General features: G+C 40.0%; 1 protein-coding gene across 2 annotated transcripts in view; it reads right to left on the bottom strand.

Annotated features, from left to right (window-relative positions):
• Positions 1-24,701, bottom strand: part of snd1 (staphylococcal nuclease and tudor domain containing 1) — a 171,298-nt gene that overhangs the window by 37,551 nt on the left and 109,046 nt on the right. For both annotated transcript variants that reach the window (XR_532695.2, XM_008400601.2), the window contains exon 18: positions 1,991-2,132. Coding sequence is in view for 1 of the 2 variants with exons in the window: in XM_008400601.2 (XP_008398823.1) it covers positions 1,991-2,132 (142 nt within the window). In the remaining variant the exon portion in view is untranslated. The remainder of the gene's footprint in view (positions 1-1,990; positions 2,133-24,701) is intronic.

The following is a 24,701-nucleotide window of genomic DNA, read 5'->3' on the forward strand; positions in this document are numbered from 1 at the left end:
CCAGTGGCATTAACCCAAACTTCAGGGTTTGGACATGTAAAGTCAAATTTCTGGCCCTTTGCTGTAACGCGATTCTGAACCATGAAAGCCCAGACAAAAATCAGAGCATCAGTCCCGACTGACTGAGGCAGCAGCACCGTAGCCGGAGGCGGCGCTATGGTTTTGATTTCAATTTATAGCTCACGGCAAGAGAATGAATAACGTTATATTTCCACATATTTCAAGGAGCACTGGAGATTTTAGGGCGTAGAGATGAAACCTAGAGAGAACTGCAAACTGAAAGCTTTATATATGCTTCTTTATGAACAAAGTAGATCCTGTGAGTTGTGCGCTTCGAGTTAAAATCTTGCTAATTGAAGGTAAATTTATTAATTATGTTGGGGGAGGCAAATGACAAGAAAAAGAAAAAAAAATGAGTAAAGTCGATTTCATGGCCTTTGAACGTCTACAGCTAGTGGAGACAGATGAGGGGGCAGGAGTGACAGGAAGGCTGGGCAGCTCCCATGACCTGGCAGATGGAGACAATTTCTATGAACAGTTCAGATCTGTTCAATTCTGCAAAAAAAAAAAATCAATGTGCTGAAAGTAGTTTTTATTGAATCTTCTTATTACATGTGAAACTGAGCACAAACTAACTTAGACGCACACATCTTGAATCAAAAGAAGCTAATTGGTCCTTTTTTTTTGCTAAAGCAAACTCTCTAAATGCTTCTGGTTTTGCCTGCAAGGATAATTACGCTGTTATTTAACGACTTTTGGAACACTAACAAAAAAAAAAAAAAAAATATCAAACTGTACCAAAACATAAGCTTGGCCTGCCTTTAGATACTCTTGATCAAAGTTTCAGGCATTCAAAGCAGCATGAACGCATGCACAACAAATTGGCAATTAATGTGAAAGAAAACCGGTTTTCTTGATTTCTTCTGTGGTTTTCTTTTTGAAGCGACTAAAAGCAAAGCAGACGCGTCATGATGTAATAATTGTCACTTCCGAGAGCTCAAAACGTGAGGCGATATACTCCGAGACACAGCTTAAGAGATTTATGCCATTTTTATTTATTCCAAAATCGTTATAGTTCGGAATTTTCTTCTTTTTCCAAATAGAATAAAATTTGACATTTACTGCAGAGAATCATTCAAAAATAGAGTGACAACAGCCTTTCTATTTCTGCACATGATATCAGTCCCAATGAGAATGACCGTTCAAATACCCTGGTGGAAAATTAAGTGATTTTTGCACCGAGTAGGTTTTCAAGTGCTCATTGAGTTGAACAACTTCTGGAAGATTAAATGCTTGGAATCAAGTTGGACCCCAATTGTTAGCGCAGGCAGCCATCGCTCTTCATTACTACGACCATTTATTAGTAGAAACAAGAGGGAGGTTCAGTTATTGGGTCTGCACTAGTGAGAGAAACGTTGGAGGTAACAGATGCAGTCAACGTCTTTGCGGCAGAATTAATTCTCATTAATGAAATCAGTGTGGAGGTAAAGAAAGCAGAGCAGAAAGTTAAAGAACCATGGTCTTCACTTTTCTACAGAGACACTGATTGTTTCAATACAAGCAGCCGCTGCAGTATGAAGATAAGCTAAAGCGCACAAATGAATATTTGACATAATTAAAAATCAGTCAGCCTCCTGGTGCTTCCTCTATTTTATAATTTTTTGAGCCACAATGTAACAGTACAGTTCTTCTGAAAGGTATTTCTACTTAAACCGTTCACATTTTGTCTTGTTACAACCAGAAAATGTAATGTAGTTTATTAGGATTATACGACAAGTCAAAGTAGTGAATAACTGCGGAACTGAAGAGGAGTAAGAAATATTATTTATTAGGAAGAAAAAAAACTTAAATATTATACTCGTCTTTTACCTTTCCTTATCCACTACTTATTTTGACTTTACTGGCCAACAGCAACCAAAGTTTGTTCTTGCAGTGCGACACGATGCTGAAATGCATATTAAGAGTATTAAAACAGAGAAAGTGTCTTTACCCGTCTCCACATCCTGGGCGTAGAAGTGCAGGGTGTCGGTGATTTCAGTCACATATACGGGTCTGTAGTTGGCCACGCGTTCCTTCTCCTCAGAGACGTGCACAACCTCCTCCACGGGCTTCTCCTCGTAGTTGGCCCAGATCTAAGAACACAGAGGGAAAAAAAAGTTACAGCTCAGTTATTCCAAAATTTGACTTACAGTTCATTCAATAAACCTGAAAATGCTTTGTGACGCAAATGCGAATAAATATCCCCCTCAACTTCAGCCAGACGTGGTACATCTAGACGTTATGATGACGTTAACTTCAGCATCATCAACTTGGTGATAATGTCACAAGCCGGATAAAAGATACAGCCACAGAGTTTCTTTCACAAGCACAGCAGTTCAAGTTTGTGTGTGTGTAAGCAGGTTGGATCCCTTCTATGCTGCATCAAGGTTAGTTCTCCCTCACCTCCCTTGGAAAAACAGAGGGCAGGCAGCTCATTAGGGAGAACAGCTTTGCCTTGGGCCACAAATCAAACTGCGTGGACATCAGTAGGTGTGTGCGTGAGTGTGTTCGCAGAGTGCAAGGGATGCAGTGCACTGAGTGGGTGGTTATTAACACAGAATGTTGCGTGTTTGTGTACAACTTCAATAGAGCAATGGTGTTAAGCACGTATTCAAGCACAAGATGGTGAGGATGAAAGGAAACTAATAAACTCCCAGTGGAGGAATCTTTGGAAGATGAGGTGCACCAAGGCAGGAAGTTCTAAAGTCGAGAAATGCAGTGGCGCTTTGGGCTTAAACTTTCTGAGGGGCTGCAGCAGCAGAACTCAGTGCTGTTTATCTGCTGGCAATTTAGGAAGGGTTTTATTTTGAAAAGGTCAGACGAAGAAAAAAAAAAAGCTCAGGAATATCTGGTTGGTCATTTGATTAGCTGTGTTCTTCCCCCCCCATTTGTCAAGAACTAAGTTTATTTTTCTTAATTTGCTGCTGCATGTGACTGCTAATTTGTGTTTATATGCAGATAATTGAGCAGGATTTGTAGGAAAAACAGATTTTAAAAATAAAAGACAGCTCTCTCACAACCTTCAATGTCAGAATGAGGAAATTCATATAACAACCTGAGTTCATCAAAAACAAGCTTAAAAATTAAAAAAGAAGCAGAAATAAAAAAAGGGAGAAAAGAAGGTTGACAGAAAATAAACAAGCTGAAATTTCAGAGATTGAGGGCAAGCAAGGTTAATGAAGAGCAAAAACGCAGCCACGCTTCACAAAGCCCAAGATCAAGCAGGATTTTTGCCTCAGCACCAGGCAGGTGTTTGCAATATTAGCATAGCAAACATATGCGGCCGAATGCACACATTACAGGCACGCCGACGAACCCTGCAATCCACCGCGTCCCGTGATAAACATGCTTCCCACATTCTGAGGGAGCTGACATGACTCGGCTTTTAATCAAACCTGCAGCACCAATTAGGGATGACAAAGATTAGGTGTCACCGTTCATTAGCCCGGTGGCCATCACTGCAACACTTTTACAACGGTAGCAAGTGTTGGAAATCCGGGTAGGACATGATGTCCGACTGCAAGGGTGTGTCGGTCTCAAGGGGCCGAGAAATTATTAGTTTATAATAAAAAAGAAAAAAAAAGGTTGACAAAACTAATTTCTACTGCTTTTGTTTTTAAACTTCTTTTCAAAGAATGGAAGACAAAAAGCTCCTTTTAAAGCAGGACGATAGCCTATAAACAAAAACATCAACTTTTTTCCGGCTCCCAGGTGTCCCGAACAGCTTCACTGGTTCGCATTCTTCTGCCTGCAGTAAAACATTTGTGGGGAGAGAAAGACAAACACCCCGCAGCTGCTGGAGCTGCTGCTTTCTTTGTTGCGCTTTTATGAAAGAGCATAAAGCGCTGTGCATTCAATTCATTAGTTGTGTCTAACGCTGCCAAAACGCTGGTGATTAGAATGATTACAAAAGGATAAAAAAAACTTGTTTTGCATCCTGCCTGAATGCACCATTAGATACGCTGTAGTCCAAGTCGTTTTTTAAAAAGCGCAAACTCATGCACACGCGGCGCCCGGGGCTGATGACCTTCCGCGAGCAGCCAACCGTCCTGTTTGTTCCACTTGAATGCAGGTACGCGACGCGGCAACTACAGCCGCAGACGAGAGCCACCAAGCTGCCAGACGAGATGTGAGAGAGGGGAGGGGGGGGGGAGAAATGCACCTAAATGTGTCTAACCAACAGGCAATTAAGCTGGAGTTGAAGGGAGAACAAGTCCTAATGATGGAGACCAGGATGACCTTCATGGCAACTGTAGAATGAAGAACACATTTACACCCGAGAGAGTGACAAGTTAATCTGGGAGGGTAATGTGATGATGGGGGAGAAGGTTGCTTATATGCTCAATGGTGGCAATCAGAATAGCATAATAAAAGATAAAAGTGTTCCAGCATGTTTGATAGAGTTTGGATGTTGCCAACTTGAAATTATGACTTTGTTTCTTGGCTTTTGTGTCTCCCCTTCGGCAAATGTGTTTCGTTCTGTTTGTTCTCTCCGGCCTCTCTTGTGTGCTACCAACAATGAATTTATGACCGGTGCTTCTATAAAGAGGGATGAAATGAAGGAAAGAAAGCACAAGATGAAAGAACGATAGAAAAAAAGGGAGAGAGGAGAGAAGAAAAACAAAGGGAAAAAATGAGGCAAAGGAGCGACAGGGAGGTGGGAAAGAGAAATGACAAAAGGAAGTAAAGGAAGGACAAAATAATGGTTTGAAGTTGGGAAGGTAATGATAAAAGACAGTAAGAACAAAAGAAGGGAAGGAAGAACAGAGACGGACAAAGGAGGAGGCAAGAACAGAAAGATGGAGTCACAAATTACCAAGAACAGGGAATGAAAGATGTAATGACCCAGAGATGGCTGCAAGAACACAGAAGGAAAGCAGTTAGGAGGTATAAATTCAGACCTGGAAAATACTTTTCCATAGTTTTCCAGAATGTGTTAAAACCCCGGAGGAAAGACTTGCAAGGATTACAAGTCCATGTAATGAGCAACACAGCAAAACTTGTGGCTAACACCCTCAAAACCTGGTAATCACTCTTGCTTGGAACTGCTTGGTGGATTGGATGATTGCACCCTTTCACAGCAATAAGGAATAAAAACAAGGCAAGCCATTCCATCTTCTCCACTCCAAACACTCTGGCTCTGTGGGGGAGCGAGTTTGCATCCCGGAGGATGAAGCTATTTGATCCTGGCTTCAGAATTTCATGTGGATCTGTCGCTGCATCTCAACTGGTGTCAATGTTTTGTTTTTAAGAGAAATGTTTCCCCATCCCCTCACATTAATATATATTCCTTATTGCCCAATCAGAGATCTTTCTCTTGTTGCTCTGAGAAAATCTTAACTGCACGCCACAAGCAGAAAATCCACAGTTGGGATTCAATTGCCAGCACTGGAGCTAAGAAGCTGAAGATTTAAAGATTGCATACCAATTTGCATGGTCGTAAAGTAAAATATACCTGCAGTTGAGCAGTTTTACAGAGCTTTACTTTGAGATACTCCACTGGCTGAAGTGCGGCTCTTCAACAGCAAGCAAAGCTCTTCTTCAGGTAGTTAAAAGGTCTGCCAACTGGCTTGGGCTCAATTTATTGAAATATTTATGGCTTGAAATGAACAAAGTGTCCCTCAAGACCGGGATATGGGCGTAACGGAACGGATTCACACATTGGAACACAAGTGGATTAATATCCACACAGTTGGATAACTGTACACACATTATGGCAGAGGAAGGGGCGAGAATGAAAATTGGGTCAACATGGTAATGAGTGTGAGGTGTTACATGAAGCATGCATGACAGAAGCTGCCAGTGTAGATCCAATTGAAGTGTTATATATGGTTACTATGCATCAATATAAATCAACTCCCTTTTAAAGAAGACAAATATTATAAAAAACACAAATGGTGGTTAGTGCAGTTTGTTATGGGTTGGTACAATTTTTGTGCAGCTCAATTTTTAAAAAATTTTTTGTAGAAATTACCTACTTACCTAGAGTCATATTTGGCAATTTGAAGGGTTTATTTTCCATCCAATTTTTGCATATGGATCCTACATTTTATTAAAATTACAGTAGAAATTTCTCAAGAAGTTAGACTTTAACTGGTTAGACCACAAATGCCATAAATAGTGTTGGCGAGTCAAGAAATAGATTATAAATCATAGAGAAATGTTATTTTTTTTTTCTGCTATTTACCCAAGATTGAAAATCTTATGGGTCTTCCGCTGTCATTGCCTGTTTTATCATCTGAGTAATATCTATGAATCAGCTGTAGGCACACCATGCATTTCAAGTTTACAGGAAGGCCAGTTTCCATTTTTACTGAAATCAAATTCCATATCTCACAGGTGCAGAATAAAACCGGTCCTTCTACCGCAGACTTCCTGGCGTTTAAACATGTTAATCTTTTACGATCCGCAAAAGGAACGTCGACTCTGTTTTCATATTAAGGTAAACACTGATTATTATTCTTTGATATTAAAAAGAACTCATTGGAGACTCGGTCTTCATTTCGTAAATGCCAACAAAAGTAATGCAGTGACGGCAGCAATACCCAGATGAGTCATCTGATTCCAACACACATCAGCAGAGGAAGTAACTCCATCACAATAAATGACCCACTTGTGTATAACAAAAAAAAAAAAAATTGAAGGACCTGTGAACCAACTAAAAGATTGGGCAACACACCCTAGGTGCATCTTCTTGCGTGGCTTTTGCGTAACTCTGCTATTAATTCATCACGTAATCAGCTGTGGAGGACAATTGAAATCAATAGGGGGGTGTTAGTCATAAAAGTGCCCTTTGTTAATCAATTTAGCCTCATTATGTCCCTGATGAATCTGTTCGAGAGAGAATGATTCACTTTTCACACACAGGAGTTAGGGGTTGATGTGGGGAAGGCTGTGCTGTCGGAACGCAGTGGGGTCTTCGAAACTCACCAAGTATCCTACACACCAATCAGCGCTCATCTCTCCACTCTTTAATGCAGACATATACGCACACATGCAGGGTAGTGGCAGAGCCCCACTGTTATGAATTGTGGGCCCCTCAACTGCCATGCTAGGAAGCGCAACAGCTTTCAGACTGCTCAGTTTTAACAAACTACAGAAAAGATTATCGGTACCTGAACATTTCTCTGAGATTTTAGATCAAGAACATTGTTCCCTCCACATCTCATTGATACAAGATTTAAAGAAAATATATATTTGTTATTCGGCCAAGGGGAGGATTTGATTGGCATGCTAAGAGCTCATTTAGAAAACAGCGCCGGTGTCATGTTAATGAGTGCTCCAGGTTTGTGAAGCAGAAAGGTGGGCGACCCCGGATTTCCTGTTCCTTAACGATGTTGTCTGTATCGACTAAACAATTAGAGGCGAGGAATGATCAACAAGACAGACAGCTGCTTCAGTCAGATCCTTTGCCTCATCACAAACACAATAATTACAATGCAGACCGTTCAACGGTTTCTACAGAATAAACACTCATCATCGATAAGGTTGCACACACTATAAGGCCCAAACAGCTGACCATTCAGAATACTGAAATTAAAGTGTTGTGTTCAAATTGAAGCCCGACGCCAAAAAAAAAGTGCCACGTACCTTAGGAGAAAAAGGAATATACATAGAAGATTTACAAATAAAAATAGTCATTTTAATAGAAGGCATTTGTTTTAAAACAAACAAAAAAGTTAATACTGTCCATGAGGTCATTTCAATAATGATGCACGCTGATGTAGTCATAAATGCTTCATACACTTTATTCTCTAATAACAGCAATGCAAACCAATATGACTCACTGCCAGTGACTAATATAATGAGAGGCTGAATCCAGGTAAGTCTTTGAAGCGTGCAAAGGTAAACCCCAGCTTCACTGTTTGAAAGGAGAGTTACCATGGCCCAGCACTTTGATTTACTGCCCGTTTTACAATGATTGGGTTGTATTTTGTTGCAGAACGCTAAGTCACTGCAGCGTCCACGTCTGCCTCAAACAGAACACCTTTCCTGTGAGAACATGCCTCATCAATCTTGGCTGGACATTACAGTTGAGTGACAGGTGCTGGGATGGCCAAGTTGTTCTGTTCCATTAAAGTGAAAAGACATGAACCCATTACCTCTGGGACCATGAAATGCCCGTCTCTGGGGTTCAAAGAGGTTAGTGATGTCGCACATTAACCCTGGCGGCTCAGATAAAGCAGCTTCAGCAAAAGGATGAAGCATTTAAGGAAGGGGAGACTTTGGAAAGACGATTTGTCTGCTGTTCAAGGTTTTTATCCACTTATAAGATAATTAACTATACATACATTAAAAAGATCACAAACAAACGGGGTGTGGCTGTGACCTTGGGAAACTGGTTTGGGTACAGACTCGACATAGTTCCTGTCAAACTGAGATAACACAATACGACTGGTTATTGGTCTGCAAGGCCACATAACAGGACTTGGTAACAAAACATGTCAAGCTGCAGACAGGCTTATTTCAAAACAGTAAAAACTGAAATCACACAGCAGCAGTAAAATACGTTTAGAGAAACTCTACTTTCCTCCCCCCCCATGCCAGCCACAATAAGGAAGCCAGAATAAATCAAGAGATTACGTAAGGCAAAAGCAAATAATAAAAAAGCATTACATACATAAACTAGTAAAAAAATTATTTCAACACCACGTATAATGTGCTGGTCTATATAATGCACAGTCACAAATTTAAATACAAAATAAATGCACTTTAGGTTGTGGCTGTAGCATAGAAAAATGTAAAGTTCAAGAGGCATCCATGCGTTTGCAAAGGACGGTAATTGCGTAACAATCAGGTCCAGAATGATTACGGCCTGTCTGACTGCCGCCAGTTAGTTTACCTGTTCGGAGGCATGCATCCATTCCACTCAGCCAGCTGAAAAACTGAGCAGCTCGGATATAAAATAGTGGCTTCTGATTTAAAATGTAATCAAACATGTAATGAGTGCTGACAGTTTCAGGCTGTGCTCCGTCTTAAAGACGGTGCGCTCCTTTCATCTGAAGCTGCAGTCCTCGGATGAATGTTAAACTTAGTAAAACAAGTCGACAGATCGGGCAAATTTAGAGATGATTTTTGCTCCTGGTAAAAATTAGTGTAATAATTCTTTTAATTTATTATTTTTTCTTTTCTTTTTTTAAAGTTTTGCTTCCCTGATGGTGCACATTTATGCAGGTTGAAGGCAGTAAATTAAAAAGCTGACAGAAAACTTGAAATGGACAGAGGGTTCAGTCTCTCAGATGTGGTTACTTTAGCAGATAAATTATGTATTAAAACTGAACAGGTGGTGGGGGACGGGCAGGCTGTTTTTTTTTCTTTTTTCTTTTTCCCCCCAGAAGATGGGAGAGAGCAAAGCAGCTGGGGAATTCGTAACAGAGACCACGGAGCAAGCAAAGGAGCGAAGGAGAAGGAGAGAGAAAGAGATCCTCCCCAGCTTCGTATCACAGCCAACAGATGTTCTCCCATCAAAGAGGCAGCAGGCAGGCAGCGAGGCTACTCAACCCCGGCTTACACGCCTAATGTGACCCCCACTTACGCTGCCAAAACTCGCATGCAGGCAAGCAGACACGTACGAGACAGCGAGGGGCTTGAATGCAACCTGAGGCTATCATGCAGGGCACTTGCAAGGTTTTTTTTTTTTTTTTTTTTTTTTTTTAAATCGACAAATTGATCCTCCTGAACACGACTGCATCAGCTGGAGGAGGAACGGGCTTGTCGTCACGCAGACAAAATTCAATTAGCATTAAACTCTAACTTGCACCTGTCAAAGATGGGTGCTATGAACATGAGAACCAAGAGGGAGCATAAGGTTGCCATAGAAACAGAGCAAATGGGTGTATAATCAAAGCGATGCACAAAAATAACCTGTACCTATGCTAACGTGCTTAAAAGTGCCACCCTCCTCCGCTGGCATGGGAGACCAGACGGCTGAGAGGATCGGAGCGCCGTATGCAGATGAGACACACACCAGAACCACCACACACACACACACACACACACACATCTTCCCCGGAGGCAGTCGCTCCGGCATATGGAGCCTTACATCAAATGGCCTGTTTTTGTAACCAGAGCGGTGACTGTGTCTGTCCGCGGCCATTAGAACATGATCAAGCAGAGAGAGATCACAGCAATAAAAGAAAAAAAATAATAAAAACAACAGCGGGGAATAAGCACGCAATTAAAGTTCACCACTCCAAAGCACGGCAGAACACGGTTGAGTTTTTCCATTCTTCAAAAGAATCAGACGAATGATGAGAACCGAGGAGGGAGGGCGAGACGGGGTGACAAGTAAAATACGTCAGGAAACAGGAAAGGTCTCTTAATGTACTGTAACCATAACCTTGACGACAAAATGAGTTGCTACTGAGAGAAAGTGGGAGGAAACGGAGACGAACGGGGCTTGATTTGGCTTTGTTTACTATGATTACAACAAACTGTTTGGCCTCACTGATTTTCAGGTATTTGGGTGATCAAGCAAGCGGCGTCTTTAGTCTCACTGTCATTTCGACTGGGCACTAAGAGATGACTTATAATAATAAAAATCATAATAGAAATGATTACTCGTTAGAGATGCACCGATAAATTGTCAGGTGACGGGACAATTTTCACGTTGTTCAGCCATGAATGGAAACTCAGAATACAAACGCGCAATACACAAACGGATTGGATTCTATAGTACTCAAGTTCTTTTCAAGTGAATATGTCTCCAAGGTAACAATTTCCATTTATTTAATTTCACAGTAGCAAGTAATGTAATCAAAAACAGATAACATTGCTTTTAAAAATGTCATCTTTACCTATTTTGTCAGTAAGGGTCCTTCATATGACCTTGAAGATGTGTAGGTGAAGTTGGGCTCCCCAGAAATGTGCCCACCTGCCTTGGCAGCATGCAGAGTTAAGAGGGGGGGTCAGCTATTTGAAGCCCATGGTGTCCCCTATTCTGCTCTTCGCTGCTTTTGTGTCGCTCTAGTCTATAAAATGCCTTTCAGCTCAACAGGATTATTGTCATTGAGAGGACACTCTCCAGCTGATCACTGGAAATTACTGAAGAGTTTAAGGAACAAAGAAGGGAATGGGGACAGAAGTTTATTTTGTCTAAGTATGCAATTAAAAAGCAATTAATCAGCTTAGTAATTAAAAAGGCTACATGTGTTGCCAACAGTTGCCATGGCGACAGATTTTTTCTTTTTTTTTGCCCTTCTTTTACAGGGTGGCATTGTTGCTTTTCGAGCTTTTCTCTGCAGATGATTTCTGATGGCTGCTGGTGGGAGCGAGGCGGCGGCGGCGCTGACTCGCAGACTGACAGAGGGGTTAATATGGCAGCGCTGAAGAGCATAGAGGGGGAAAAAAGAAAAGCAGAGAGCAAGAAGTATGAAAATAAAGGAGAAGGACACAGCGCTAAAGAGAAAATCTGACGTAGCTCAGGTCTGAATCACTTCCCACATGTCGTGTTTTGTATTATGATTCAAATTCCTGACGTTTCTCTTGTACAAGGTTTATTTTTCAAATGAAGAAAAAAAAAAAAAAAAGGTGAGATAATCACAATCCTCTCTTTGAAATGTCTTTAAAGGTTACATTCTTTTGCACACCGGCAGATAGCCAGAATTAAGTTTGTGGGAGTTGGCGACTCATTTTGACTTTAGAAAATGAAAACGTACATACTCAGATAAGTATATCAGATAATACTAAGTGACGCTTTTATTTTTGATCCTATCGTTGCATGTTGGTCAAAGTTCACTAGCAGATCAACAACCCCAGTCCACATTGGAGAATTATGTTCTTCAGAATATGCTCTAATCAAAACAAGAAAAAAAAATTAGAGCTCAAGAGAAGTTGTGTACAGAAGTTCAGCATTCTGTTTTAACCAAACAGCTAATGTTTTCTAAACCTCTACGGTGAAATGATGTAACATTCCCTGGAAAACCCAAACTAAAAGAAGTAAAATAAGGAGGGACAAGCAGTAAACACACGATATATATATTATATATTTTGCTGGAACAGGAGAAAAGGTATGAAAAGAGCCTAGCACAACAGTGGGAATCTGAAGTGCAAGGATGACGAGATTCTGATTACATAACTGTCTCTCCCCAAGGCAAGAGAGAGGGAAAGAAAAAGACAGCGGCTCTAAAATGCACAAAAAACACACACCCAAAACTAACAGAGTAGTCCCATTCTCTAGATGCAAAGTGTTTTCTTCAGGCAAGAAAGCATCGAGCTGAACACAGTCTGACCTAAATTAGACGGGAACTCTTAAGAACTCACTCACATCTCTCCAACATTGAGACATTTTTTTTCTTCTCCCAGGTAACTTGAAAGTCCTGTTGAGGACACTCCAAACACTGGCACTTCAGCCATCTTTTCTGTAGACTAATGAGGGAAAACAAATTGGGCAAGATGCACTGCAGACTGCTCACATGGAAAATGTGACCAACGTACATGATTTTACAAGCCTCTTGTTTGGATTTAGATTATATAAAAGCAGCCTGTTAAAACAGATGTGCCCTTAGTGAATTCAGAGATTGAGGTCAAAAACTGAAAACGTCTGTAGGGATGTCATTTCCTTTTTATTCAAATGTGCTAAAAATCCTTGAACTGGTTCATTCTGACCTATTCTCTGAATATCAGAGTTTTAAATGCAAGTCTAAACAAAACGTTACCTTGCACTGAGACTCAAGTAGGAAATCAACCAAACACTTGATTTTTTTCCCCCCCACAAAACTCATTTAACAAGAAATATTTAATTTCCGTTTGGGATTGGAAAAGTTCAGCTCAAATTAGAAAAGTTTTTAAATTGAACAGTATAAACAGTAATGTACAGCACGAGAGGGAAAAGCATTAAGCTTCACACTTAAAAGGATGAAAGGACAAACGGATGAATAGATGACTTGATAGATGAATGGATAGATAAATGGATGAATGGACATTTGGATGGGTAGGAGGGAAGCATTATGAAGGAATAGAAAGAAGGAATGGATGAGACGGAGAACAGGATGACAGATGAAAAATGTAGGATTGGTGAAAGGAAGAAAAGTTGGATGAAAGTAAAAAAAAATTTATGGACAGATGTATGAAAAGAAAGGATAGAAGATCAGATGGACAAACAGTTTAAAAATGAATGGCAGAAAATAAAGAAGGACACTGAATCAAGGAATAAAGTGAAATTATTTTGGAATATAAATTTGTTTTTTCTCCTCATGCTTATTCAAAACTGGAAAATCCTCATATCAAATTCCAGACATTTACTGGAACCTGGAACATTTTCTCTTTCGGAGTAAAATGCACAGGCACACACACATTTAAATGCCCTTCTTCAACATCCTGGCAACAACTGATTCCTATGAAAGAAACAGATTAAAAACCACTAACGCATAATAAACCAAAAAGCAGTCATGTAGTCTCTTTGTGGCAGCGCATTAGAGCGCATGTGGAAGTAGGCAGATTAATAAGTAGGATGTCTAATTCAGGGCTTGGATTGTGAAAGAGTAAAAAGAAGATGGGGGAATAAGGGAATCAAAAAGACAAAGAGGCTGAATTAAAGATGAGATTGGGAAAGAGGAAAAACAGGGGTTGATGGTGTGCAGGTACTGGAGCAGGAGCAAATGAATAAAAAGAAAGAAACGGCGAAGGGGTTGAACAGAAGAGGACGACGCACGAGGAAGGTGAACAGAGGAGAAAGAATAAGCAAATTCATTTAGGGAAAAAACTGGCTGCTCAACCAAGAAACAGCCTGACAATGTGTCTATGCGCAGGTAATAAAGAGAACTGATGAGGCGTTTGTGCCCACTTCAGCTATACAGCAAACTTCTCCTCTCCTTCCATTGCTAAAAGTAGACTGGCCTCATCCGTTTTAGCTTTGCATTATTTTGACAAATATTCCTAGCCGCTAAAGCACTCTCAGTTCTGCACTTTGCAATCCTGGGTCATCGCTTTCTATTTCTTCTAGAGTTCTAAGCTAATAAAACTAAACAAAAACAAAAACAAACAAAAAAGTTTTACTCATTTAAAATAAATGTGTTCTGAAAATATTCCCTGTATGTTTAGAGGACTAAATCCTTGTAAGTCCAGCATCTCTACAATAGTTTTTCTTTACATTTCAAGTCTCAGTACGAATACCGACTTAATTTACAGTTAAAAGTAGAAAATAAACATGTTTGCATTCTTAAATCTTAAAGCTTCTCCCCCCATATCAGGCATATCAAAGGTTACATTACTTATCTTAAATAACAGATATGTGATGCATCATCATTTTCTAATTGCTTTGTAACTAAAAAAAAAGAGAGAGCCTTTATTTATTAAGCAGAACAAACGTTAACCTAACCAGCAAGGAGAGAACCTAAATGACGCCCTCAAGAAACAAATATTTGCCATTTCATTAAACAAGAGAAGACCAAAGGAAGTAAAGGCATGGAAAATGTAAGGGAGGGATGCTTCAGTGGCAGCCCACATTAAATAGAGTTAAGTGTGGCTCCAAGCACAGGCCTTAAAAAATGTCAAAGTGTGTGTAAATGACTATAAATTGCCTGCATCTTATTTTTAGCCGAATTGTGGATATCACACTCTGTCTTGCTTCATCCATGATTAAATTAGAACTAAGAGAGCAGCCCTGAAGCTGGATGAAAATGTGCATATTAAATGTTTTAGCATTTCCTTGATGGAACAAGAATGCATAAATGCCAATCAACATCAGGGGAAAATGTCATATTTGCATGGGGGGCGAGAAACAGAAAGGAGAAACTGAGAGGATGATGGGTAAAATTCTCAATTAAAAGCTTTGCAAGAATAAGGAAGTGTCGCTGTCGAGTGATGCTTACTTCATCCCTTTGTAATTTCATACTTTAGAAATCTGGGTTATGTTGTAGCTGAAAAAAATTAGGTGTCAAGCATCAAAGAGCGATTGACTTGAGACGTTACTTGTCTGTTCTAAAAACTATTTAACAAGATTTTCTACATTCGATTCAGTCGACTGTAAGAAAACGTTATTTTATGTCACCAACTGATCTTCCAGCATGATTCAGCCTATATTTGGGCTTGACCATGGGTTCTAATCACCGATGTAAATGGAGGTCAAAATCACAAAAACTCAAGATAGCATAGTATGTAATATTTAGCAATTACAGAAATTGACTGTGTGAGGTTTGAGCATTTTTATAGCAATTTATTTCCATCAGTAACTGAAAACAGAACTTGGGTAGAAGTTGGTTGGTTTACAACGAGAATATGAAAGCAGTCGAAGACAAAAACAAAAAAACTGCAGAAAAAGTAAACTTTTATGTGAGGCAGAGTCATTGTAGTTTTAGGACCTTACAGTCTCTGACTCAGAAACTTGTTTTTGTACCCAAGTATGAAAGAGTCAGATGTGACTCAAACTGGCTCCAAATGAAATGTGGTATAAACCAACAATGATCCCACCACACAGGAGGGGAAAAAAAAAAAAGCAGGGTGGATTAAAACGAAAAATAATCAACGTGTTCCAATGGTCCGATGCTCTGCAGGTTTGGGTCAGAGCCTCCCAGAATTGTACACATTTTATTTTATCGGAGGTATAAAGGAGTCGGCTATAACAACTCCCCGTCAAACCAAGTGGAAAAGTGTTTCCTCACACACTCCCAAGAGGAACTAGTCCAGAAAAAAGAGGGCAAATAATCCACCAACTAAACTGTAGTCCTTCACTATTTTAATCAGCAGAAATGAAGGTGACAATAAGTGAAAAAAGGGAGCAAAAAATGGGGCAAGACTGAATTTTTAAGCAGTAGGAAGGCCTCCTGAGCACAGACCACAGGTGTTTTTTCCCCACTGTGGTTGATGAAGCTTAGTGTCAATCTGTTGTAATATAAAGAACTGCATTAAAAGAAATCGCCCAAGATATTTGCATAATAACGAGCTGAAGATGGTGAAAAACCTGCACATCTCTGATCTGAGGAGAGCTGCTTGATTGCAAGAAGAATAATCACCATTACTTTGATCCATATTTAAAGCACAATTATCTAACAGTTACTTATCGAGTCTAGAAATAATACACTTAATGTATTCAGACAAAGTGGTGAAAAATGGCAATATCATTTTGATAATCATTCATTTTCAGTCAGTCAGGCTTACAGTCCAATAAACCAACCATCCCTCCATACACTCAATCAGCCAAACAAACCTCCATCCATCAAACCATTCAGCCAGTCGTGCACCCACCCAATCAAACACCCATCCATCCATTCATCCATCCAACCAGCAATCGCTTCACTTGAGAACCCGGCACTAGTGACTTTTGGTGTCTGTTCCAGATGTGCATGCATGTTACATCTTGATTCATATTGGAAAATAAACATTTTTTATCAGTAAAATAGCTTTTGTTATTATGTGGAGCCAAACTAGAAGCTGATATTCAAAATGTATTAATCCCACCGAGCCATTTCATAGCATGCGTGTTTCTCGTGGCTCTCTTGGGATTAGAGGGCAGACATTAATACATGTAAACAACAAAAAAGCAAAACAAGATAGAAACATACAACCAAATACAAAACAAGGTGTGATCCACAGAAATAAATTAACTAGATGGAAAAGAGTAGAAAGAAAACTGACCAGGCAGGCACATCACATATGGACAGATGACTAAACTAAGAGGCCTACTTCTGAGTGTGTGCCTGTTCCTCAGGACCGGACTGATGTCCTTGTGCCTTGATGCATCTTTCAGATGACATTTAAAACGTCAGCATGTAATCCTGCAACTCATGTAAATGTATAATTCAGCAAGCAGAAGGTGAGACTGCTCAGACGTCATTAAGGAGGTCTTAGTTTCTTGCCTATGAAACAAAATAAATAAATAAAGCAGGTTTGTGCCCTTGACTTTGCAGGTGACTGCAATATGCATGGTTGCACAGTCAGATGGTGAATGAAGCACATAAAGATGGAAAGAGTATTTTTGTGTGATTTTGCAGGTCTGTGAGTACAGGTGACAGACTGCTGAATTTGCAGCTCAGAATTGGGGGGGGGGGCGGTGGGTGGGAGACAGATGAAGACCAGGAGAAAACTGGGAGTTGGGGTGTAAACAGCACACACACATCAGCGGGTCCACTGATCTCTTTCTCCGTCATTCCGTCTCTCTGCCTCCGGGCACTAAGGGTCCAGCTTGCCGACTAAAGTGGGTGGCGGGGGGGGGGTCCTCGGAGAGTGAGTGTCTGTGCGGGAAGTGTGTGTGTGGTGTGCAAAGTCTGCGCAGGCTTAAAGCATGTTTGAGTAAGCAGAAAAGAGACAGTGAGAGTATGGTGTGTGCATGTGTGGCGCTTCCTTCCATCTGCAACCAAGTTAGTGTGAGCAGGGATGTGCACACAGCACACTGAGAATCAAATTATGTAATCTGTTGGCCATATGAAAAAAGCCTCTGTCAGCTCTTTGCTTTTGTGTGGTTGGTTCAGTTTTGGGCATACAACGCCGAGAAGAAAGATGACAGCAGGAGTAAAGACGTGCTCAAAGCAGACGAATCCTCATGTCATAGTAAATCGCAAACAATCTGAGCACTCGGAGGCGGAATCATGCATTGTGCGAGAAGCCGGAGAATCAGTTGCACATAATAGCGCCCAGTCCTGGCCATCTTTTCCAGCGACATAATGTCCCGCATGGGTCACCTCTCCCATCGAGACCACCCTGCAGGCAATAATGTCCCCTTGCTGTGATCCCCCGTCCTTTCACACTTGCCAACACAAACTATGCTGCCTCCATCTTGCGTGCCTACTGACACTGGCTGTAAAGCAATGTGTTCTCTCACTGAATGTGTTGATGATTTGCAGCACGGCACATGAGACTTGAGCCACTGATCTAAAAGGCTAGACACCAGCATTTAGCCTAAGCCTCTTCTCTCTGGCCTCAGCTTTCAAGCCATAGGAAAAAAAAAACCACCTATTACCTACATCCTTAGGATAGTAAATGATAAATGGACTGAACTTGTTTTGTGCTTTTCCAGTCATTTTGACCTCTCAAAGCGCTTTGCATTAGAGCCAGATTCACCCATTCACACAAATATTTATACACTGATGCAGATTGGTGTATAAATACACTGCTCAAAAAAATAAAGGGAACACTTAAACAACACAATATAACTCCAAGTAAATCAAACTTCTGTGAAATCAAACTGTCCACTTAGGAAGCAACACTGACAACGGGGACCCTCGTCGTGTCAATCAGTGTTGCTTCCTAAGTGGACAGTTTGATTTACTTGGAGTTATATTGTGTTGTTTAAGTGTCCCCTTTATTTTTTTGAGCAGTGTATATTTACATGTATTTTAAATACATTTAAAAAGCATACATTTCTCAGGAACATAAAATCATGTTGAGAAATATCTCAAGACATGACAGTTTTGAGGGTTTTCCCTTTAATTTAAAGCCTGGCTGACGTTTGACCTGCGATTCTAAATGTCATAGTTTGTTCTTAATTATATCTATGATTTTATGCAACAATATCGTAAGGTCTTCAAGCATCTAATAATGTTATGGTCTACCAGTTAAGTAATTATTCTCCCCCCCATCCCTTTTGGAAAATGATTCCTCTGCATGGAGCCAAACACTTGGACAGATTCCCTCACATTAGCTCTGGGTGTGTGCGAGTGAATGCCTAAAGGTGGTTAAGGTTTAGTGGCTGCATAAACCAAAACATTAGCATCGTCAATCACTTTGCTTGCTAGACTGCATCAGTTATTTGTGTTGCTTGGTGTTGGATTTTCTCTAAACAGTGCTTTTCATAATAGCAGAAAAATCTCACTTTGTCGCATTTTGTTTTCCATCATCTTCTGTTATGGATTAAGTCCAGAAGTTTTGTTGTTTAGATGCAATTTTATAGACAAACTGCATTGAAGAGTTGTTTTTTCTTTCTTTTTATTTTCCTCCAAGGGCCTGCCCCCCCATCTGTCAATCTTTAAAATGCTTACTTGCTGCTTCCTGAGTCTCGGAAGTCTGCCTCGGCTTGATCATTTTTCTCAACATTGTAGAGTTCAAAACTGGGGGGAAACGACCCTGCCGAAGATCGACTTCAGAAAGCATCGGAGCCTGTTGTGAAAAATTTAATCCGAGGTGTTTGGGAGTAACCTCAGTCTTTCCAAACTGACAGGTAGCAAATCAGCCTTTTCAGAGAATATCCTGGATGTTTTTCCTCCTCATGTTGGTTTTAGGTCAAACTGAATCATCCCACACCTGCAAGCCGCTAAAATGTCTGTTTCTGTGGACGTGACAACATATTAGTTTAGGTACATTTATTAAAGACCATCTGGCTGCTTCTTACCATCTTAATTCATAGCAATAAATCTGGGCTTAAGCTCTTTACTGCACACTGTTTTCAAAGGGTTTATTGACCTACTTTTTAGACTTGGGGGGGGGGGGAGAATTACATTGTTTTATCATTGCTATTTCCTAACACATAAAATTTTATAAATGCAGAGATCAGTTGACAGCAGCATCAAGTGGGAACAAATTTAGCCAAACTTTGGAGGGCAATAGTTAAGTAGTAATTTAAAGCATTTTCAATGCTGAATATAAATGTAAAGGAGCAAAAAAAAAAAAGTAGGAACAAAAGGTAATTTGAGCACTGCAGGATGAGGACTGCTGCACCATGAGTCATCGGACTCTCCACACCTGTTCACGGCTACTCACACCCCCTCAAAGTGATTGAGTCAAAGAATTACTGTGCAGAGAAGCAGAGACCTTGAAGCTTCAATGACTTGTGACTGCTGCTGGACTGGACAACATGATGCTGTGGATGTGACAAAGAAGAGCGTCGATAAAGTGCTCAAAGGTGAGATGAGACGCAGTTAGCTCAGCTCTGGCAAAGCTTCGTCCAGTGTTCTCCGAAAGGCTAAAAACTGATGCAAAATGACCTCTGACACAATGATTATCCTGGATGTCCATCTGTAGCACGACAAAGCAAAGTTTTTTAAATCTAGTAGCTAATGGTTGCCTAGGTGACTTATTGTGCAAGTGGGTATTTAAATATTCTCAATCACATTTTTTTTAACTTAAATGCATAACTCAAGTCTGACAGAAAAGTATCAGAATCTACTGGTTGTTTTCACAACACTTATCTTCAATCAGCAGTGTATCAAAATACTTTGCTTTTTTTTTTTAAATCCAACATTCACCTATTAAAAATCTCACTCAAAATGTAACTAGAGTTTTTTGGATGATTGAGTGGGGAGGCAGAAGAGCTTAGAAAATACTGAAACATCTATAATTATTACATTAGAACTTCGCAGTCTTTCAATAAATAGCTGAGGTATTCCACATCCATCAACTGACAGAAAATGAAAACAAAAGTGGCAACAAAGAGTAACTCATTTGCTTTAATGTTCTATAAAGACTCCTTTACAAGCCCTACAATTATTATGAAACAAAAAATAAAAAACAACAAAAACAATTTCATGCTGGGTAATTTTGTTTTCAGAATGAGAACAGCCAGAGACCAACATTTAAATAGTGATGATATGATCAGTGAAATAAATATTGGAAAAACAATTTTTGGGAAGCAGCTACAAAATGAGCCAAATGTACTACATTATTTTGCTGCAAAAGTTTCTTTTTTTAATGATAGTGTTGAGGACTATCACAGCTTATTCAAGAAGAGGGAAAGAAATGGAAAAGGGAAATATAAACGACTGCAAAACAGAAAGAACAGATCGCTTCAGGGTTGAAGAATACACTAGGCATAGTAAGAAAAAGCACTATAATTCACAGAAGATAAAGAACACTGCTGGTATTTCATTTTGTGTAGACCATTACAGAACTGAAAGTAAGCAGAAAAGACATACACTGCTCTTAGGAGTTTTACTATGCTTTTTTTAAAATCTACTATCAGTTGCTTTAAAATATAAAATATGACTCTCCCTTTTCAATTGCAGAATGACAATGCTTTTTTTAATCATTATTATCTTATGTTTGGTTGTAATGTATGCCAATGGTGCCTTAAACGCCGGGTAAATTTGTCAGGAACAATACTTTACATACAGCTGAAGAAACACAGGTCACTCCCACTTTAAGTCTGCCATCTCATTTAAAGGACTTGCAGTTTAGAAACCTTAAAACATTGGTTTACAGTGACACTTCCATGTATCTATGGTGAAATAAACACAATTATCTGGAATATACTGGTATACTGAATGTTTTTGCATAGTAAGCCAGCCAGCGGAATGTTCAAATGTAGCGAACCAAAACAGTTGCCCTTAGTCATGTGTTTATGTACTAGAGCGTCAGCCCTGGAATGAGGGGACAGCCAGTCGAGTCAGCTGGACGTCTAACTTTTCAGGAGGGAAAAAGAACGCTGAAACAAGATTATATACTTCAATCAGGGTCTGCCAAGGACACGTCAAACAGTTCAAAGTCAGAAAGATGCTGCTTCAAGTACTTCTGACAAGTGCTGCTGATTGACTGGTGAAGCATAAGGAATGGCAGCAGCAGATCCTGGATTTAGACTTCTCCCCCACCCCCTCTTCCAGAATTTTTCCCTCCACTCTTCTCCGAAACAGAAGCACAACTGATGCAGGTGCCTGACTCAGTCAGTTTTATGCAGTCCTCGCCGTCCAGTACGATCCAAAAACTGTCGAAGCAAATGAAGCAAAGGGGAGCATGACGGCGGTTCAATGATCAGCCGAAGGAGGACGGAAGAAAGGGGAACGTGATGAGAGTGAGCGTAAGGAGGCGAGAACGTTCAAGAGATTAAAGTCAGACAGCGGTGTATGAAGAGGGCTGAGCTGGGCTGAGAGAGAAAAGGGGCGGGCGGCGATCAAAGAAGAGGAGTCCTGTGACATGAAATATCTTAACAAGAGTTGTCACATGGTCTTTTGGGCTCTTTTCTTCTCCCTCCACCCCCATTGTCCGTTCAACCACTTTGAGACCCATCAGAGTCTGTTAATCTTCTTCAAGGTTGGCTAATTACATTGGAAAAAAATATATATCAAGAAAGCCCTATTTGGGTGATATTGAGTTCAAATTGGTCATTCATTTCTGGATGAGGCACAAAATGGTTGCCACAGGAAATTGACTCGTACTAGCAATTGACTGGACCTCAATTAGGTCAGTCACTTCAAAAAGAGGGTGGAAATGTATGCAATTATTTTATGTCAAAAATTTACAACCAGTTTTATAGAAATTGTTTTCAGTTTGGCATTAAATGTTTTTTGGGGGGTAAATTATAGTCAAAAAGGCGAAATTTAGTTGCTATTAATTTGTTTCTGAAAACAATAAAAGTGTAAAACACCAAACGGGGTGAATACTTTTATAGGCATCATACTTGTATAGAAAATAAACAAAAAGCTGTTTATTTTCTATACAAGAGGACTGAGGAAAACAAAGCTTAAATTTCCAAAGCACAGAGCACTTCTGGGATTGTAGATTGATTTCTTTTTCATGACCCCGCTTCTTAATTTCTGAGCATTTCATTTCTTTTTTTTTTTTAAATGAGATGGTCCCCGAGGCATAACCGATAAATTAACAAACCAACTCCCACACCTGCTCAGTCAGAAAACTCGAATCAAAGCTGCAGTCAACATCGCTGCAGTCAAAGCCTCTGCTCCCAATCCACAGAGCCAAGATGCTGTTGCTTTTTTGTCAAATTTATTTCTATCGCCTGCAGCAAGAGGAAACGGGAAACACATGAACAGCAGCTATGAGACACTTCATATTAAAAAGACAAATTCACTGTTTTTTTTTACAGCCTGGAAATGCTTTCCAATTGAGCCCTATATCACTATATTGTTCAAAATGGTTGGTCTCTTGACACAGAAAAAGTATTTAAATAAGGTCCATATTTAAAATTTTTCTAGATGACGTAAAAACTTTGGAAAGTCCATCTCAGAAGCCTAATGTTAGCCAATTTGGACACCAATTGGGTCCAAATTTGAAACCTCTTGTTGCTGGATTTGTAGTAAAGAGAATTTGGCAGTCTATGCTGGAAACCAACCATTTTAAAAGGAGAAGACAGATTCAGATTCTACTCTCCACAAATGTGGAATAAACATCCAGAAAGTTGCTAGACAGCTGAAACACAGTTTAATCTAAATCAAAGCTAAACACCCACCTGTTTAGAGTTGCCATTGATTAGTAATAAATGGGACAATGATCAGCGTATTTGATGCGAATTTGATGGTATTTGACAAAATTAAATTTTTATTGCTTGTTTTTGTAATTGCTGACTGTATAATGATTTTATGGCATAAACCCCTTTGAACTGCCTTGTTGCTGAAATGTACTACACAAATAAATTTGATTAAATTAAATCAACTCATCCAACCAGAATTAAACAAGAATCTTGTTGGGAGTCGTACAAAGAGTCAATTCTTTCTGAAAATGTAAAGTACATTTATGCAAATATTACTAAACAAGCATATTTTATATATGCTTGTATATATATATATATATATATATATATATAGGTCCTTCTCAAAAAATTAGCATATTGTAATAAAGTTCATTATTTTCCATAATGAAATGATAAAAATTAAACTGTCATATTTTAAATTTATTGCACACCAACTGAAATATTTCAGGTCTTTTATTGTTTTAATACTGATGATTTTGGCAAACAGCTCATGAAAACCCAAAATCCCTGTCTCAAAAAATTTGCATATTTCATCCGACCAATAAAAGAAATGTGTTTTAATACCAAAAAAGTCATCTTTCAAATAATAATGTTCAGTTATTCACTCAGTACTTGATCAGAAATCCTTCTGCAGCCTTCAATGCGGCGTGGCATGGAGGCAATCAGCCTGTGGCCCTGCTGAGGTGTTATGGAGCTCAGGATGCTTCAATAGAGGCCTTTAGCTCATCCAGAGTGTTGGGTCTTGGTCTCTCAACTTTCTCTTTACAATATCCCACAGATTCTCTATGGGGTTCAGGTCAGGAGAGTTGGCAGGCCAACAGTAATACCATGGTCAGTAATACCAGTGGTTTTAGCACTGTGAGCAGGTGCCAGGTTGTGCTGAAAAATTAAATCTTCATCTCCATAAAGTTTTTCAGCAGATGGAAGCATGAAGTGCTCCAAAATCTCCTATAGCTGCTGCATTGACCCTGTCCTTGATTAAAACACAGTGGACCGACACCAGCAGCTGACATGGATCCCCAGACCATCACTGACTGTGGGTACTTGACACTGGACTTCTGGCATTTTGGCATTTCCTTCTCCCCAGTCTTCCTCCAGACTCTGGCACCTTGATTTCCGAAAGACATGCAAAATTTGCTTTCATCCAAAAAAAGCACTTTGGATCACTGAGCAACAGTCCAGTGCTGCTTCTCTGTAGACCAGGTCAGGCGCTTCTGCCGCTGGTTCAAAAGTGGCTTGACCTTTGACCTGGGGAATGCAGCACCTGTAGCCCATTTCCTGCACACGCCTGTGCACBGTGGCTCTGGATGTTTCTACTCCAGACTCAGTCCACTGCTTCCTCAGGTCCCCCAASGTCTGGAATCGGYCCTTCTYCACAATCTTCCTCAGGGTCCGGTCACCTCTTCTCGTTGTGCAGCGTTTTCTGCCACACTTCCCACTGAGGTGCCTTGATACAGCACTCTGCGAACAGCCTATTGGTTCAGAAATTTCTTTCTGTGCCTTACCCTCTTGCTTTAGGGTGTCAATGATGACCTTCTGGACAGCAGTCAGGTCGGCAGTCTGACCCATGATTGTGGTTTTGAGTAATGAACCAGGC

Source organism: Poecilia reticulata, linkage group LG23 (assembly GCF_000633615.1).
Source record: "Poecilia reticulata strain Guanapo linkage group LG23, Guppy_female_1.0+MT, whole genome shotgun sequence".
Taxonomy (NCBI): domain Eukaryota; kingdom Metazoa; phylum Chordata; class Actinopteri; order Cyprinodontiformes; family Poeciliidae; genus Poecilia; species Poecilia reticulata.